We start from the raw sequence: 14,907 nt of genomic DNA, 5'->3' as shown, positions 1-14,907 counted from the left end.
ATCATTGCTTGTACAGCCCTCTCGCAGTGTCCGGAGCAAGTATGGTGGGTCTGACACACCGGTGTCAATGTGTTCTTTTTTCCATTTCCAGGAGTGTATTTTGTACTTTTTTAACCATTAGTCTGAAGGTTCGGGAGACGTAATTACCCAACACTTTCCGTCTTTTGACAGGTTCTTGATCTACCAATACCTTCTATACCCAACAACAACAACAACAACAACAATATAATGTACGACATTTCTTGCCTTCGGTTTCAATTATTCCCAGTCCTCGAATTTGCTGATCATAAATATCTTAGCTCTTAAGGGTCGTAAAAGAATAAATCAGCAGGTAAGATGGAACAAGCCATGTAAGTTAGTGGTTTATAAAATGCTATTTTTCTTCTGAAAAGGATTTAGCTCAGTACCATACCCATGTTCATTATCCAGGCTACGATTGTGTGCGGTGTCAACCGAAATTTGTGACGGTATCTAGAATTTCTTGGTAGAGAGGGCACGGGATGTTGTGTCGCATGCATATTCATCGACAGATGTAGATATAATGCGTTCCCAAGAGGAGTGCGTTGGGACCCATGCTGTTCATGGTGTATATTAATGACCTTGGACATAATATTAATAGTAACCTCAGACTTATTGCTGTCTATGGAGCTACCTGTAATAAAGTACTGTCTGAATAAAGTTGCAAAGACATTCAGTCAGGTCTTGATAAGGTTTCAGATTGGTGCGAAGAGAGGAAACTTACTTGAGGTTCAGAAATGGAAAAGTAAGCATTTTCCAAAATGGTGATGCGTAGTGTGCTAGACTACAAGATCAGTGAGATCCAACAAATACCTTGGTGTACCAGTTTGTCGGGATATGAAATGAAATGATCGCATAGGCTCAGTCTTAGATTAAGCAGTTGATAGACTTCTGGCACGTAGTAGAGCAAATCTGAAACTTAACTAAAATCGTTTCGCGTGAGCATTGCCATCTATTGTAAAGACGAGTTAAAGACGAGTTTTTAAATGAAACTCGTGGAATAGTAGCGAAGTGCAGTTAGTTGAGAAAGGAGATTGCTTACAAAACACGTGTGCAACTTATCCTTAACATTCCTCAAGTGCGTAGGACCCATACCACGTAGGACTAATAGGAGATACTGAACATATACAGAGAAGAACAACACAAATCATCACATATTTGTTCGACCAATGGGAGAGTATCACGGAGATGCTGAAGAAATTGGATAGGCAGACGCTTGAAGATAGGTGCAAACTAACCCGAGGAAGGCTACTTGCACTGTTTCAAGAACCAGCGTAGAGTGAGGAAATTTGAAACGTACCAACCCCATACGTACGTCTCATATAGGGATTGCGAAGCGCAATGAGGCGTTTAAGTAATCACTCCTCCCTCTCTCCACACGTGAATGGAACGGGAAAAAGCCCTATCAGTCTGTACAATGAAACCAATACACAGTCGCCTGTGATCTGTCCGCACAAATTATTATTATTATTATTATTACTTATTTTTCTAAGCTACGTGAAGTCGATCGTGTTTGAAAGCCACTGGAAACTGAAGGGCTGGTCGGTAGAGTCCTAACTGCCTCCTCTTTGCACGGCACACTACAGCAATATTTAAGAGTGTTCAGCAAAATTTTATACTCGTTGTAATGCATGCACTGATAATGGCAGTCGTGACTTTGAACAGTTGCTAATTTCGTTGCTGTTGCTGTTACTATGAGATGCCAGTCGTTTGTATCAATTAAAAAAAAAACATAAATTTCAAACCTTTAGTTCCTCGTCTCAAAGCATTCGGTTAAGAATTCTATACCATCTGTACGCTTTTGACGCTAAAGGCTGCATATTACTTCAGATATCTAATTGTAGAAAGGTATTTCATTCTGACTTAACAATATGTAATAAGTGTGCTTCTTTATTTGCAGGCTTTCCTTCCCGTCTGGCCATTCTTCCCTGTCGTTCTACGCCGCAGTTTTTACAATTGTAAGTAACGAACATCCGCCAGCCTTCTCTTGAGTGTTGTGCTTTCTAATTCTTAATCGGAGGAAGGCAGAAGACTTGCGTCTGCCGACTTACAATTTTGGCGTCAAACAATACTGTTTGTATTACGATATGTGCATGAAAAACACGTGTTTCAAAGACACACTCGATTTGTCGACCAATGGCTAAATGGGCAAATACGGACATCACCTGGCATGGAATCTTCGTAAGAGAACGTATAATCTGTAGTATTCTGATTTTCCTGTAATTACATGATATATAAAATTTATGCTCCCAAACACACACTGCTTCAGGAAAAACTTGATAAACACTGTGAACGACTGGTTCGCAAAATCAAATTACCCTGAATATAACTTTTACTACCGAATATCGATGTATTCATTAAATATACATGGCTGTGAGAATTTATATTACACATCCTCAGAAAGGTGCGATCAATTTAACGCCTGTGCTTTAGGTACCACGGATTGGTGAAACTCAGGTGCATGTTGATGACTTACCTACTTACTGCTGTCCTTGCTCCGTACTCCGACTGCATTTCACGGTTTTCATGAGACCTTGCTGACTGGGGATGGATACATTCATGATGCTCGTTAATTTTCTCGCGTCAGACTAATGCTAAGCAACGGCGTTTGCCGCTCCAGAGATCGCTGTATTGTTGAGATTTGCGTCACGTCGCGATATCCTGTTTACTCTAAGAAGCCGATATCCGGAAAACCATCACCGCATGATAGGGAAACTATCCAGCGATGGTAGTACAGGCGTAATTAGGTTCGGACCACAGGGCTGTTTCCCCCGAGGGCAAGGAACCTCTGGAAAGTACGTACAAATAGAAACGAAAGAGAGAAAATATAAATGAGAAGAAAAAGTGGAGATATTAGTAAAATCAGTCGGTCAACTGAAGTCTTTCGGTATGTTAAAACAATGAAAGATTATTTTGCAAATCATTCTGCCGTAAAGATACGCGAATCAATTGCCTCTGTTTATGCAGGTCCAAAATCAGTCTGCTTTATGTATTTATATACTTATTGATTGGCGACTGCATAGAGTGCTGTGTGCACAACGATCGCTTCTCAGTTTTGGTTATTGATAACTTGATACCAGTGTCAGTTTAATTTGTACAGCACTGAAGATGATCACCATGTGATCGAAAATCGATTCTGCTATCAAAAAACATCAATATTACGGCCAACGCTGACCTTCCTTTTAATTTATATACTTAGCCTGATCAGATTACGGCCATTATGCCCTCTCTTACACATGACCAGAGTTTCAAGCATACAATACCTATTACATCATAGTTACCTAAGAAATAACAATTTCAATATGACAACTACGTAGTTTTAAATTTATTTGAATGTTTGAAGTGCAGCGTGAGTAAATTATACTGACCATGAACTCACAAAGTTTATATTGGCATTACTTGTACTGCTGCAGCTGAAGCCACTAACAGTAATAATAGTAATAATAATATTAATAATAATACTAGTGACATTAATAAAAATAATGATAGTGGCAGATATAAGGAGTACTTTTAGGTCTACAAAATAGATGTTTTCTGAGATTGCGAGTTCTGGTGAAAGGGCCGGCCGGAGCGGCCGTGCGATTCTAAGCGCTACAGTCTGGAGCCGAGCGACCGCTGCGGTCGCAGGTTCGAATCCTGCCTCGGGCATGGATGCGTGTGATATCCTTAGGTTAGTTAGGTTTAATTAGTTCTAAATTCTAGGCGACTGATGACCTCACAAGTTAAGTCGCATAGTGCTCAGAGCCATTTTGAGTTCTGGTGAAAGGATATTTAAGGAGACTGCATCGGCTACGAATACTTGGGAATGAGGGAGATAAGGATGGAAAGAGGGATGTACAAGGGTAACGAGTGCGTACAGGGATAATGGTAATCTTACTGGTGATTTAGAAGATATGTCATTATCAGCCATCGGAAGCTGAAGATTTTATTCAGTTCTCTAATGTAACGCGGGAGGTTGTTCCTGAATGGGATTCCTGCTGCTGAGGAAGTACCGGTACATCTAGAAGGCGGCTGATCGGTTGAGTGGGACACAAGGGATTTTGCTCTGATGAGAAAGGGTGTTTCTGCCATGTTGCTCAGGCAAAAGCGTTAAGCTCGACGAGAGATATGAGGGACAGTGTTCACTGATCAGGCGGTAAAGAAGACAGAGGATATGCAAATCCGTCTGCACGCAGCCAGTATAGTTGTGCATATGAGGGTGAAATGTGATCAAAGAGTCGAACATCACAGCTATACAAACACAGGCATTCATAAGCAGTTACAGGCGCCGTGAGCATTAGGATATGAACATCAGTTAACTGAACATAGGGTGGCAGTAATTAAACTTTCGCTGCTTGAGCCAGTGTAGACGGAAAACTATTTATTGCATATGTACCCAACTTTATAGGATTTATGTTGTTAGTGATATTAGTGTCATGACTTGCCGCTAGATGCCAGTACTGACACGGCGACGTAGTGATGAAACACAAGCACCAGTGTGCATTACAGCTACAGACAGCCAACATGACCGAGCGAGGTGGCGCAGTGGTTAGCACACTGGACTCGCATTCGGGAGGACGACGGTTCAATCCCGTCTCCGGCCATCCTGATTTAGGTTTTCCGTGATTTCCCTAAATCGCTTCAGGCAAATGCCGGGATGGTTCCTTTGAAAGGGCACGGCCGATTTCCTTCCCCATCCTTCCCTCACCCGAGCTTGCGCTCCGTCTCTAATGACCTCGTTGTCGACGGGACGTTAAACACTAATATCCTCCTCCTCCACAGCCAACATGGGTATGGAAAAGGTGAGCAGGGATTTACTGGTAAAGCTGTTTTCTCAAAATAACGGCAATAGTGGTGCTACTCTTCACCGGCATAGTCGCATTAAAGGAATACTTCCGGCCGCGGTGGTCTAGCGGTTCTAGGCGCTCAGTCCGGAACCGCGCGACTGCTACGGTCGCAGGTTCGAATCCTGCCTCGGGCATGGATGTGTGTGATGTCCTTAGGTTAGTTAGGTTTAAGTAGTTCTAAGTTCTAGGGGACTGATGACCACAGATGTTAAGTCCCATAGTGCTCAGAGCCATTTGAACCATTTTTTTAAAGGAATACTTCTCTTTCCGCACCGGGCTGAAGGACGTAATTCGAAAGTTCGAATCACCGATCGTTCCAAACTGCGTGCCCACCAAGATCAGTAGATTTCAACCCGTCTGATTTCTGGTTGTGGGGTTACCTGAAGAAAAGAGTCTATCAACAGGACACTAAGACACGTCGGAGGTTGCGGACGAGCATTGCGAGGTAGGTAGCCTATATTCCGACTGAGATATTTCAAGCAGCAGTAGAGCAATTTATAGTGCGGCTCCAGGCTATCGTGGATGTACATGGTCGCCACTCTGAGCAACCTTTGTAACCTGGAACGTAAACAGACATTAACCTGTCACGAGGAAATTAAAATGTATTTCTTTCAGTAGTTTATTAGATATTTCTCTTCCACATGTTCTTAAAAATATTTCTACAAAGTTTCATTGACCTGAGATCACTCATTTTCCATGGGGGTATTCTCAAGTAGCGGAAGGATAATTATAACCAGACAGTATGTAAAACGAATGTGAGCAAGTGTTCCGTCAAGGTTACGACGGAGCATCCGTCATCAGTGACGTATACAATGGTGAATACTATGGTGTATGTCCCTGGTAGAATGACATAAAATAGAGCCAGTAGTCGAGATAGGAGTGAGACAGGGATGTAGTCTATCCCCGATGTTGTTCGGTCTGCATTGAGAGAGCACTGAAGAAAAACCAATGAGAAAATCGGAAAGGGAATTAAAGTTCAGGAAAAAGGAATTAAAAGGCTGAGGTTTGAAAATGACATTGTAATTCTGACAGAGACAGTGAAGGACTTGGAAGCGTAGTTGAATGGAATGGATAGTGTCTGTAAAACAGATTATTAAGTGAATGTCAGCAAATGTAAAACAAGGGTATTCGAAAGTAGCCGAATTGTCAGGCGATGGTGAGGGAATTAGATTAGGAAATGAGACACTAAAAGTACTAAATGACATTTGCTATTATGGTAGTAGAGAGGATATAAAATGTAGACAAGCAATGACAAGAATACAAAGTCTTTTCTCAAAGTTTTTATGTCGAGTGTACCCTCGTACGAAATTGAGGCATGGTATATTAACAGTACACACAAGTGGAGTATGGAAGCTTCGTAGCACTACCGAAGATTTCTTCACATTAAATATGTCAACTGAATAACTAATGAATAGGTAATGAATGTAGCTGAAGTTACAATAGCTGTGTGCCTTAACTGGACTGTTGTTAGGAGTTACTTGACAACATGTAATCGCTCTTTCCGTATAGTAAGCTGTTAATATATACAACAAAAAATGTTTTGCATGATCCGGTTCCCAGGACTCCTATAGACGTTGATTGTGGATATTGTATTACAGACACGGTCCGTTTGACTGTTCAGGGATTTCACTAAAACCTCCCAAACATGTAATCAACCATGGATGAGCAGCGCCTATTGGACGGAGGCGATCCGACAGCCGATCAGTACTAGTCATTCCACCAGGGAGGAGGTATACGGCTCGTGTTGTCTGTAGTTCAACCATGCCTCGACGGTAAATACCGCGCTCCGATCGCGTCCGCATTGTTACTTCGTGCCAGGAAAGGCTCTCAACAAGGGAAGTGTCCAGGCGTCTCGGAGTGAACCAAAGCGATGTTGTTCAGACATGGAGGAGATAAAGAGAGGTAGGAACTGTCGATGACATGCCTCGCTCAGGCCGCCCAAGGGCTACTACTGCAGTGGATGACCACTGCCTACGGATTATGGCTCGGAGGCACCCTGACAGCAACGCCACCATCTTGAATAATGCTTTTCGTGCAGCCACAGGATGTCGTGTTACGACAGACTGTGCGCAATAGGCTGCATGATGCGCAACGTCACCCCCGACCTCCATGGCGAGGCCCATCTTTGCAACCACGACACCATGCAGCGCTGTACAGATGGGCCCAACAATGCGCCGAATGGACCGCCCAGGATTGGCACCACGTTCTCTTCACTGATGTGTGTCGCATATGCCTTCAACCGGACAATAATCGGAGACGTGTTTGGAGACAACGCGGTCAGGCTGAATGCCTTAGACACACTGTCCAGTGTGTGCAGCGGGGTGGAGGTTCTCTGCTGTTTTGGGGTTGCATTATGAGGGGCCGACGTACGCCGCTGGTGATCATGGAAGGTGCCTAACGGCTGTGCGATACGTGAATGCCATCCTCCGACCGATAGTGCAACCATATCGGCAGCATATTGGCGAGGCATTCGTCTTCATGGACGACAATTCGTGCCCCCATCGTACACATGTTGTGAATAACTTCCTTCAGGATAACGACATCGCTCTACTAGAGTGGCCAGCATGTTCTCCAGATATGCTTCAGCATAACGACATCGCTCGACTAGAGTGTACACCATGTTCTCCAGACATGAACTCTATTGAACATGCATGGGAGAGATTCAAATGGCTGTTTATGGACTACGTGACCTACCAACCACTCTGAGGGATCTACGCCGAATCGCCGTTGAGGAATGGGACAATCTGGGCCAACAGTGCCTTGATTAACTTGTGGATAGTATGCCTCGACGAATACAGGCATGCATCAATGCAAGAGGACGTGCTACAGGGTATTAGAGGTACCGGTGTGTACAGCAATGTGGACCACCACCTCTGAACGTCTCGCTGTATGGTGGTACAGCATGCAATGTGTGGTTTTCATGAGCAATAAAAAGGGCGGAAATGATGTTTATGTTGATCTCTATTCCAATTTTCTGTACAGGTTCCGGAACTCTCGGAACTGAGGTGATGGTGCAAACCTTTTTTTATGTGTATATTTGTTGTAGTGTATCTAATAATTAGAAGACAGAGCAGGGCTATTATAATGATGAGATAAATGATGAAAGTCGCCGAAGCCTGTATTGTAGGCCTGTCTTCAACACGATAATACGTGACCGTGAAAAGATGATTAATCAGTTTTTGCGTGCCAGAATTAACTTCGCAATAAAATGACGTTTATAAATTGGCATCGAACTTCGTTGTCATGTAATGAAATGAAGATAGGTTCGTTTTCTGGAACATGCTTTGAGCATTTAGGCTGCGACAATGCCGGACGATCCACTGCTTCATCGTTTTAAGACGACCAACAACGAATATCTGCTGGAAATCATGAAATTATTAAATGAGGGCAGGGCGTAAATTAAATAATACAAATCAATAAAGTAAATATACACTGAATATACCAAAGAAACTGGTATACGCATGCGTATTTAAATACAGAGATATGTAACCAGGCAGAATACGGCGCTGCGGTCGGAACGGCTATATAAGACAAGTGTCTGGCGCTCTTGTTAGATCGGTTACCACTGCTACAATGGCAGGTTATCAAGATTTAAGTGAGTTTTAACGTGGTATTATAATCGCCGCAAGAGCGACGGTACACAGCATCTCCGACGCAGCGATGAAGTGGGGATTTTTCCGTACGACCATTTCACGAGTGTACCGTGAATATCAGGTATCCGGTAAAACATCAAATCTGCGATATTGCTGCGGCCGAAAAAAGGTCCTGCAAGAATGGGACCAACGACGACTGAAGAGAATCGTTCAACGTAACAGAAGTACGCCCTTCCGCAAATTGCTGCAGATTTCAGTGCTGGGCCATCAACAAGTGTTAGGGTGCGAACCATTCAGCGAAGCATCATCGATATGGGCTTTCGGAGCCGATGGCCCACTGTTATACTCTTGATGACTGCATGACACAAAGCTTTACTCCTCGCCTGGGCCCGTCAATACCGACATTGGACTGTTGATGACTGCAAACATGTTTCCTGGTCGGACGAGTCTCGTTTCAAGTTGTATTGAGCGGATGAACGTGTACGGGTATGGAGACAACCTCATGTGTCCATGGACCCTGCATGTCAGTAGGGGACTGTTCAACCTGGTGGAGACTTTGTAATGTGTAGGGCGTGTGCAGTTGGAGTGATATGGGATCTCTCATACGTCTAGATACGACTCTGACAGGTGATACGTAAGTTAGCATCCTGTCTGATCATCTTCATCCATTCATGTCCATTGTCCATTGCGACGTAATTGGACAATTCCAGCAGGACAATGCGACACCCCACACGTTCAGAATTGCTAGAGAGCGGCTCCAGGAACACTCTTCTGAGTTTAAACACTTCCGCTGGCCACCGAACTCCTGAGACATGAACAGTATTCAGCATATCTGGTATGCCTTGCAACGTGCTGTTCAGAAGAGACCTCCACCCCCTCATACTATTACGGGTTTGCAGACAGTCCTGCAGGATTCATGGCATCAGTTCCCTACAACACTACTTCAGACATATATCGAGTCCATGCCACGTCGTGCTCCGGCACTTCTGCGTGCTCGTAGGGGGCTTCCACGATATCAGGTGGCCGTACCAGTTACTTTGGCTCTCCAGTACACATATTATTGCATTTCAGCGTATCTAAATCAGCATCGTAAGACACAAACTTTCATTACATTCGTTCATTGAGACGGCTACAACAGAAGAGAGAGAGAGTTCAAGACAGTATTGAGCCACTAGCATTCTTCATCAAGCAAAGTCATTTCGTAAATAAGTCACAGAACACCTATGAGATCAGGGAGCTGTAACACTAACTGTGGGATTACAAAGACAAATGCTGAGGCATCAAGAAATCGACAGTTTCGTAATGGACCGAATTGTGGAGAGTAATAGTGGTATACACAGACCAGTACCTGAGTGCAGTAACTGGTTTCAGGGGAAGACTGTTGCAGTAGCTACGCAGAGACGAAGAGTATTTCAGTGGATAGACTGGAGAGGACAGTTGCGTGATACCGACTGCAGGCTGAAGATAGCATCAGAAACAACAAATAGTATACTGCAGAGACTATAACACGGCAATCGGTCGCGAGCGTAAACGAACTGGAGCTCAGATCGACCGGCGCGGTGGGGCGGTTGTTGGAGGAAATAAATCCCGTCATTCCCTCTCAGGCCTGGTACCCTAAAACTCAAGGCGTCCACATAAATTTATTCAAGATGGGACAAGATTCTAAAATTTCCACTTTTGGTACAACTCATTCGGTAAATTTGGTAACACAGGTTGGCCAAAGAGCTAAATTTTACAGGAAATGCTCAAAACTTATTTTATCTTAAGGTCAGATTCTCATTCATATGAGCAAAAAATAGGCAAAGTTTGGAAGTTTTTGAGTCAACGAAAACACGAAAAACCATACAAAGGATCTGTTTGGGGCTTATGATTGATCATGCTTTGAACTTCATTTTACACTCCTGGAAATTGAAATAAGAACACCGTGAATTCATTGTCCCAGGAAGGGGAAACTTTATTGACACATTCCTGGGGTCAGATACATCACATGATCACACTCACAGAACCACAGGCACATAGACACAGGCAACAGAGCATGCACAATGTCGGCACTAGTACAGTGTATATCCACCTTTCGCAGCAATGCAGGCTGCTATTCGCCCATGGAGACGATCGTAGAGATGCTGGATGTAGTCCTGTGGAACGGCTTGCCATGCCATTTCCACCTGGCGCCTCAGTTGGACCAGCGTTCGTGCTGGACGTGCAGACCGCGTGAGACGACGCTTCATCCAGTCCCAAACATGCTCAATGGGGGACAGATCCGGAGATCTTGCTGGCCAGGGTAGTTGACTTACACCTTCTAGAGCACGTTGGGTGGCACGGGATACATGCTGACGTGCATTGTCCTGTTGGAACAGCAAGTTCCCTTGCCGGTCTAGGAATGGTAGAACGATGGGTTCGATGACGGTTCGGATGTACCGTGCACTATTCAGTGTACCCTCGACGATCACCAGTGGTGTACGGCCAGTGTAGGAGATCGCTCCCCACACCATGATGCCGGGTGTTGGCCCTGTGTGCCTCGGTCGTATGCAGTCCTGATTGTGGCGCTCACCTGCACGGCGCCAAACACGCATACGACCATCATTGGCACCAAGGCAGAAGCGACTCTCATCGCTGAAGACGACACGTCTCCATTCGTCCCTCCATTCACGCCTGTCGCGACACCACTGGAGGCGGGCTGCACGATGTTGGGGCGTGAGCGGAAGACGGCCTAACGGTGTGCGGGACCGTAGCCCAGCTTCATGGAGACGGTTGCGAATGGTCCTCGCCGATACCCCAGGAGCAACAGTGTCCCTAATTTGCTGGGAAGTGGTGGTGCGGTCCCCTACGGCACTGCGTAGGATCCTACGGTCTTGGCGTGCATCCGTGCGTCGCTGCGGTCCGGTCCCAGGTCGACGGGCACGTGCACCTTCCGCCGACCACTGGCGACAACATCGATGTACTGTGGAGACCTCACGCCCCACGTGTTGAGCAATTCGGTGGTACGTCCACCCGGCCTCCCGCATGCCCACTATACGTCCTCGCTCAAAGTCCGTCAACTGCACATACGGTTCACGTCCACGCTGTCGCGGCATGCTACCAGTGTTAAAGACTGCGATGGAGCTCCGTATGCCACGGCAGACTGGCTGACACTGACGGCGGCGGTGCACAAATGCTGCGCAGCTAGCGCCATTCGACGGCCAACACCGCGGTTCCTGGTGTGTCCGCTGTGCCGTGCGTGTGATCATTGCTTGTACAGCCCTCTCGCAGTGTCCGGAGCAAGTATGGTGGGTCTGACACACCGGTGTCAATGTGTTCTTTTTTCCATTTCCAGGAGTGTAGATTTTCAATGCAAAAAACAAGGCCCCCGTAATCATGGTTTGATCAAGGGCCTGCGAGTTTGAAGTTCGTAGATGCGAGCAATGTAGCCCCTCAGGAGTTATCTGAAATCAAAAATGCATAACATCAGTTGATACTACATTAAATTTAGGGGGGCTTATACCGAACCTCAATGAAATAACCTTGAATTCAACGATTGGTGCTAAATCGAAGCTAAAGTTATATTTTTTGGGGGTTTGTGTCACTCTTTATGGCTTTACGTAAAATACGAAAAATATTAACAAATTGCGCATATTATAGGTATGAGCTCCCAGGAAAAGAGTTTACTTTTCGGAAGTCAAAGTTAGAAGTTAATAGGTTGAATACTTTTCATATAAACTACACGTTATTATATATTTTTGATGTCGCTGAACACAAATCTTACGTTCTATTTTCAAAATTCAAAATGTCTAATGTAATATGACGGATCAAAAATTATATTTTGACCAGTTTTGACCAAAATTTGACCAAAACAAGGATCTTCTTACTTACGTTTAGTCTTCAGTTTCAGGACCGAATCCTCTAACTCGAATCGTTCCTGGAGAGCAGTTCCCTCGTTCTTGTTAGCGAGGAAAGCGGATCTGACTGGGCTGGGTATGCCGCGTTCTTCAGCCTGCACACGTTGTTCGCCGGCTTATTGGGCGAATATGTTTGCATGTGTATTGCAATATCAATCATTGTGTGAGCGTGCGCCACGATGCGGCATGCTTTCTGCATGAGCCGGGCATCTCCGTCTGAGAGCGTACCAAGGCGGTTGTGACACTGCCCCCAGCAATAGGCTGAGGAAACTTTTTTAAGGCACGGATTATAAAACATTTTCATCGCAACATTCTAAACACATATACCTCTCAAAAAATGCAATAAAAATCGGATTTTAGACCATTTTGAATGACAATCTGGCCTTAAAGTACTGACCGGTGTGGCCGTGCGGTTCTAGGCGCTTCAGTCTGGAACCGCGCGACCGCTACGGTCGCAGGTTCGAATCCTGCCTCGGGCATGGATGTGTGTGATGTCCTTAGATTAGTTAGGTTTAAGTAGTTCTAAGTTCTAGGCGACTGATGGCCTCAGATGTTAAGTCCCAAAGTGCCCTGAGCTATTTGAACCTTAAAGTATTGATTTTCACTCAATATTTTTGAGGTAGATTACTTCGGCATCCAACCCCAGACGTATTAGTACGTACAAAATATATCTTTTGATGTTATTAGTGTGCCACATTTTTAATCCAGTGATCCTCATACTACGAAGCGCAAGATATCCAAAGAGGCGGGAAATAAAACGAGAAAATACACATAAAAAATGTTTTTTTCCTGTATCAATAATGTTGAAACGTCTTGAGCTTGGACCGTTCACTATTTTGCTTTTTTTTTTCGCAGTTCAGTACACCTTATTCGCGTTTTCATGCTTGATCCCTGTTCAGCTTTTGACGGGCTATCCATTTTACCACGAAATCTGACGAGGGTGCGTTGCGGTGTTTCCCTTGTAAGGAACGCTGTGTATGTTTGTTCTCCTTATATGATGTAAGTTTGTTGTGCCTCCTCCCGTGTTTAATCTTTTAAAGCAAATGGAGCAGCGTAGCTCACTGGTACCACATTTTGTAAAATACTTCCAAATTAGGCATGGAGCCATTCAGCAACACAACCGATGTCCGAGGGCGACAGCGAGAAGTTACCACATGTACACGGCTTAGATAGCACGTGCACGCACATCGTGTAATACGCACCGCCACACGGCAACACGCACGTACATTATTGTCGTTGCAACGCTCTACCGATTCCATTTGCCATGTGTTTGTTGATAATTTCTAAGTATAGCGTTGTCATTAAAATAGTGCTGATTGCTTTTTGCAGTTTCTGTAAGAATTCATTATTTCAAAGCAATGGAAATTTTACTCTTTTTTAAAAAATTTTCATTGAGAAATCAAAAATTGTAGCACTGCTGTTATCGCAAATTTATATGCGAACATTTTTATCCAGTTACAAGGTGTACGACTTTTCTTCCGCCGTTTTTTACTCAACATTTGAGGCTTTAATGAAGCAAATTGGTTACACACGTATCACACCGTTGGTCCAGATTGTCCCACTCCTCAACGGCGATTCGTCGTAGATCCCTCAGAGTGGCTGGTGGGTTACGTCGTCCATAGACAGCCCTTTTCAATCTATCCCAGGCATGTTCATTAGAGTTCATGTCTGGAGAACATGCTGTCCGCTCTAGTCGAGCGATGTCGTTATCCTGAAGCGTGCCTGGAGAACATGCTGGCCACTCTATTTTCCATCGCTGCCCTCTACTTTCTCCCATATGTCGGGCAGTGTACGAATCCCGCGTTCAAAAAATTGTTCATCTTTTGGAGCGATCCACGAATCGATCCAATTTGTGACTTCTTCATGAGATCGTAAGTGTTGGTCAGCCAGGCCATGCGCCATTGATCTAAGCAGGCGATAGCCAGAGGGAGCAATGTCTGGAGAATACGGCGGGTGGTGTAGGACATCCCATTCTAACTTTTGGAAGTACCTTTTGACCTCTTTTCCAACTCGGGGTCGAGCGTTGTCCTGCTCGAAAATCACTTTATAGCGCCTCTCACTGCATTGCGGCCGTTTGTCTTTTAATGCTCTGCTCAGACGCATTAATTGCGTTCGATAACGAGCACCTGTGATTGTTTCGCTCGGTTTTAACACCTCATAGTACACGACGCCGAGCTGGTCCCACGAAATGCAGAGCCGTGTATATTCGGTTTTAGCCGTCGACGGCGGAAGCATGGCCGGGATATCCCCGTGATTTCATGCGTTTTGGGTTATTGCAAGGAACCCATTTTTTGTCCCCGGTCATAATGGGATGCAGAAGTCCCTTCCGTTTTTGCCTCTGAAACAGCTGTTCACAAACACACAAACGCTGTTCAACGTCTCTAGGTTTCAGCTCACACGGGACGTAAGTTCCTTCTTTCTGAATCATGCCCATAGCCTTGCACGTATAGAAATGGCTTGCTGTGTCACTCCCACTAATCGTGCCAATTTTTCTTCAGTCTGACGCGAGTCTTCACTCAGCAATGTATCCAGTTCTGCATCTTCGAAAACATTCTCTCCTCCACCACCATACCGATCTACGACGTTAAAACCGCC

At 44.8% G+C, this 14,907-nt stretch overlaps 1 protein-coding gene across 1 annotated transcript in view; it reads left to right on the top strand.

The window, feature by feature from the left end:
* LOC126191198 (putative phosphatidate phosphatase) overlaps positions 1–14,907 on the top strand; it is a 354,047-nt gene that overhangs the window by 203,640 nt on the left and 135,500 nt on the right. The window contains exon 5 of the mRNA XM_049931993.1: positions 1,919–1,976. Coding sequence (XP_049787950.1) covers positions 1,919–1,976 — 58 coding nt within the window. The remainder of the gene's footprint in view (positions 1–1,918; positions 1,977–14,907) is intronic.

The sequence above is a fragment of the Schistocerca cancellata genome, chromosome 6, assembly GCF_023864275.1.
Source record: "Schistocerca cancellata isolate TAMUIC-IGC-003103 chromosome 6, iqSchCanc2.1, whole genome shotgun sequence".
Classification (NCBI taxonomy): Eukaryota; Metazoa; Arthropoda; class Insecta; order Orthoptera; family Acrididae; genus Schistocerca; species Schistocerca cancellata.
This window is presented reverse-complemented; position numbering and strand designations above follow the sequence as displayed.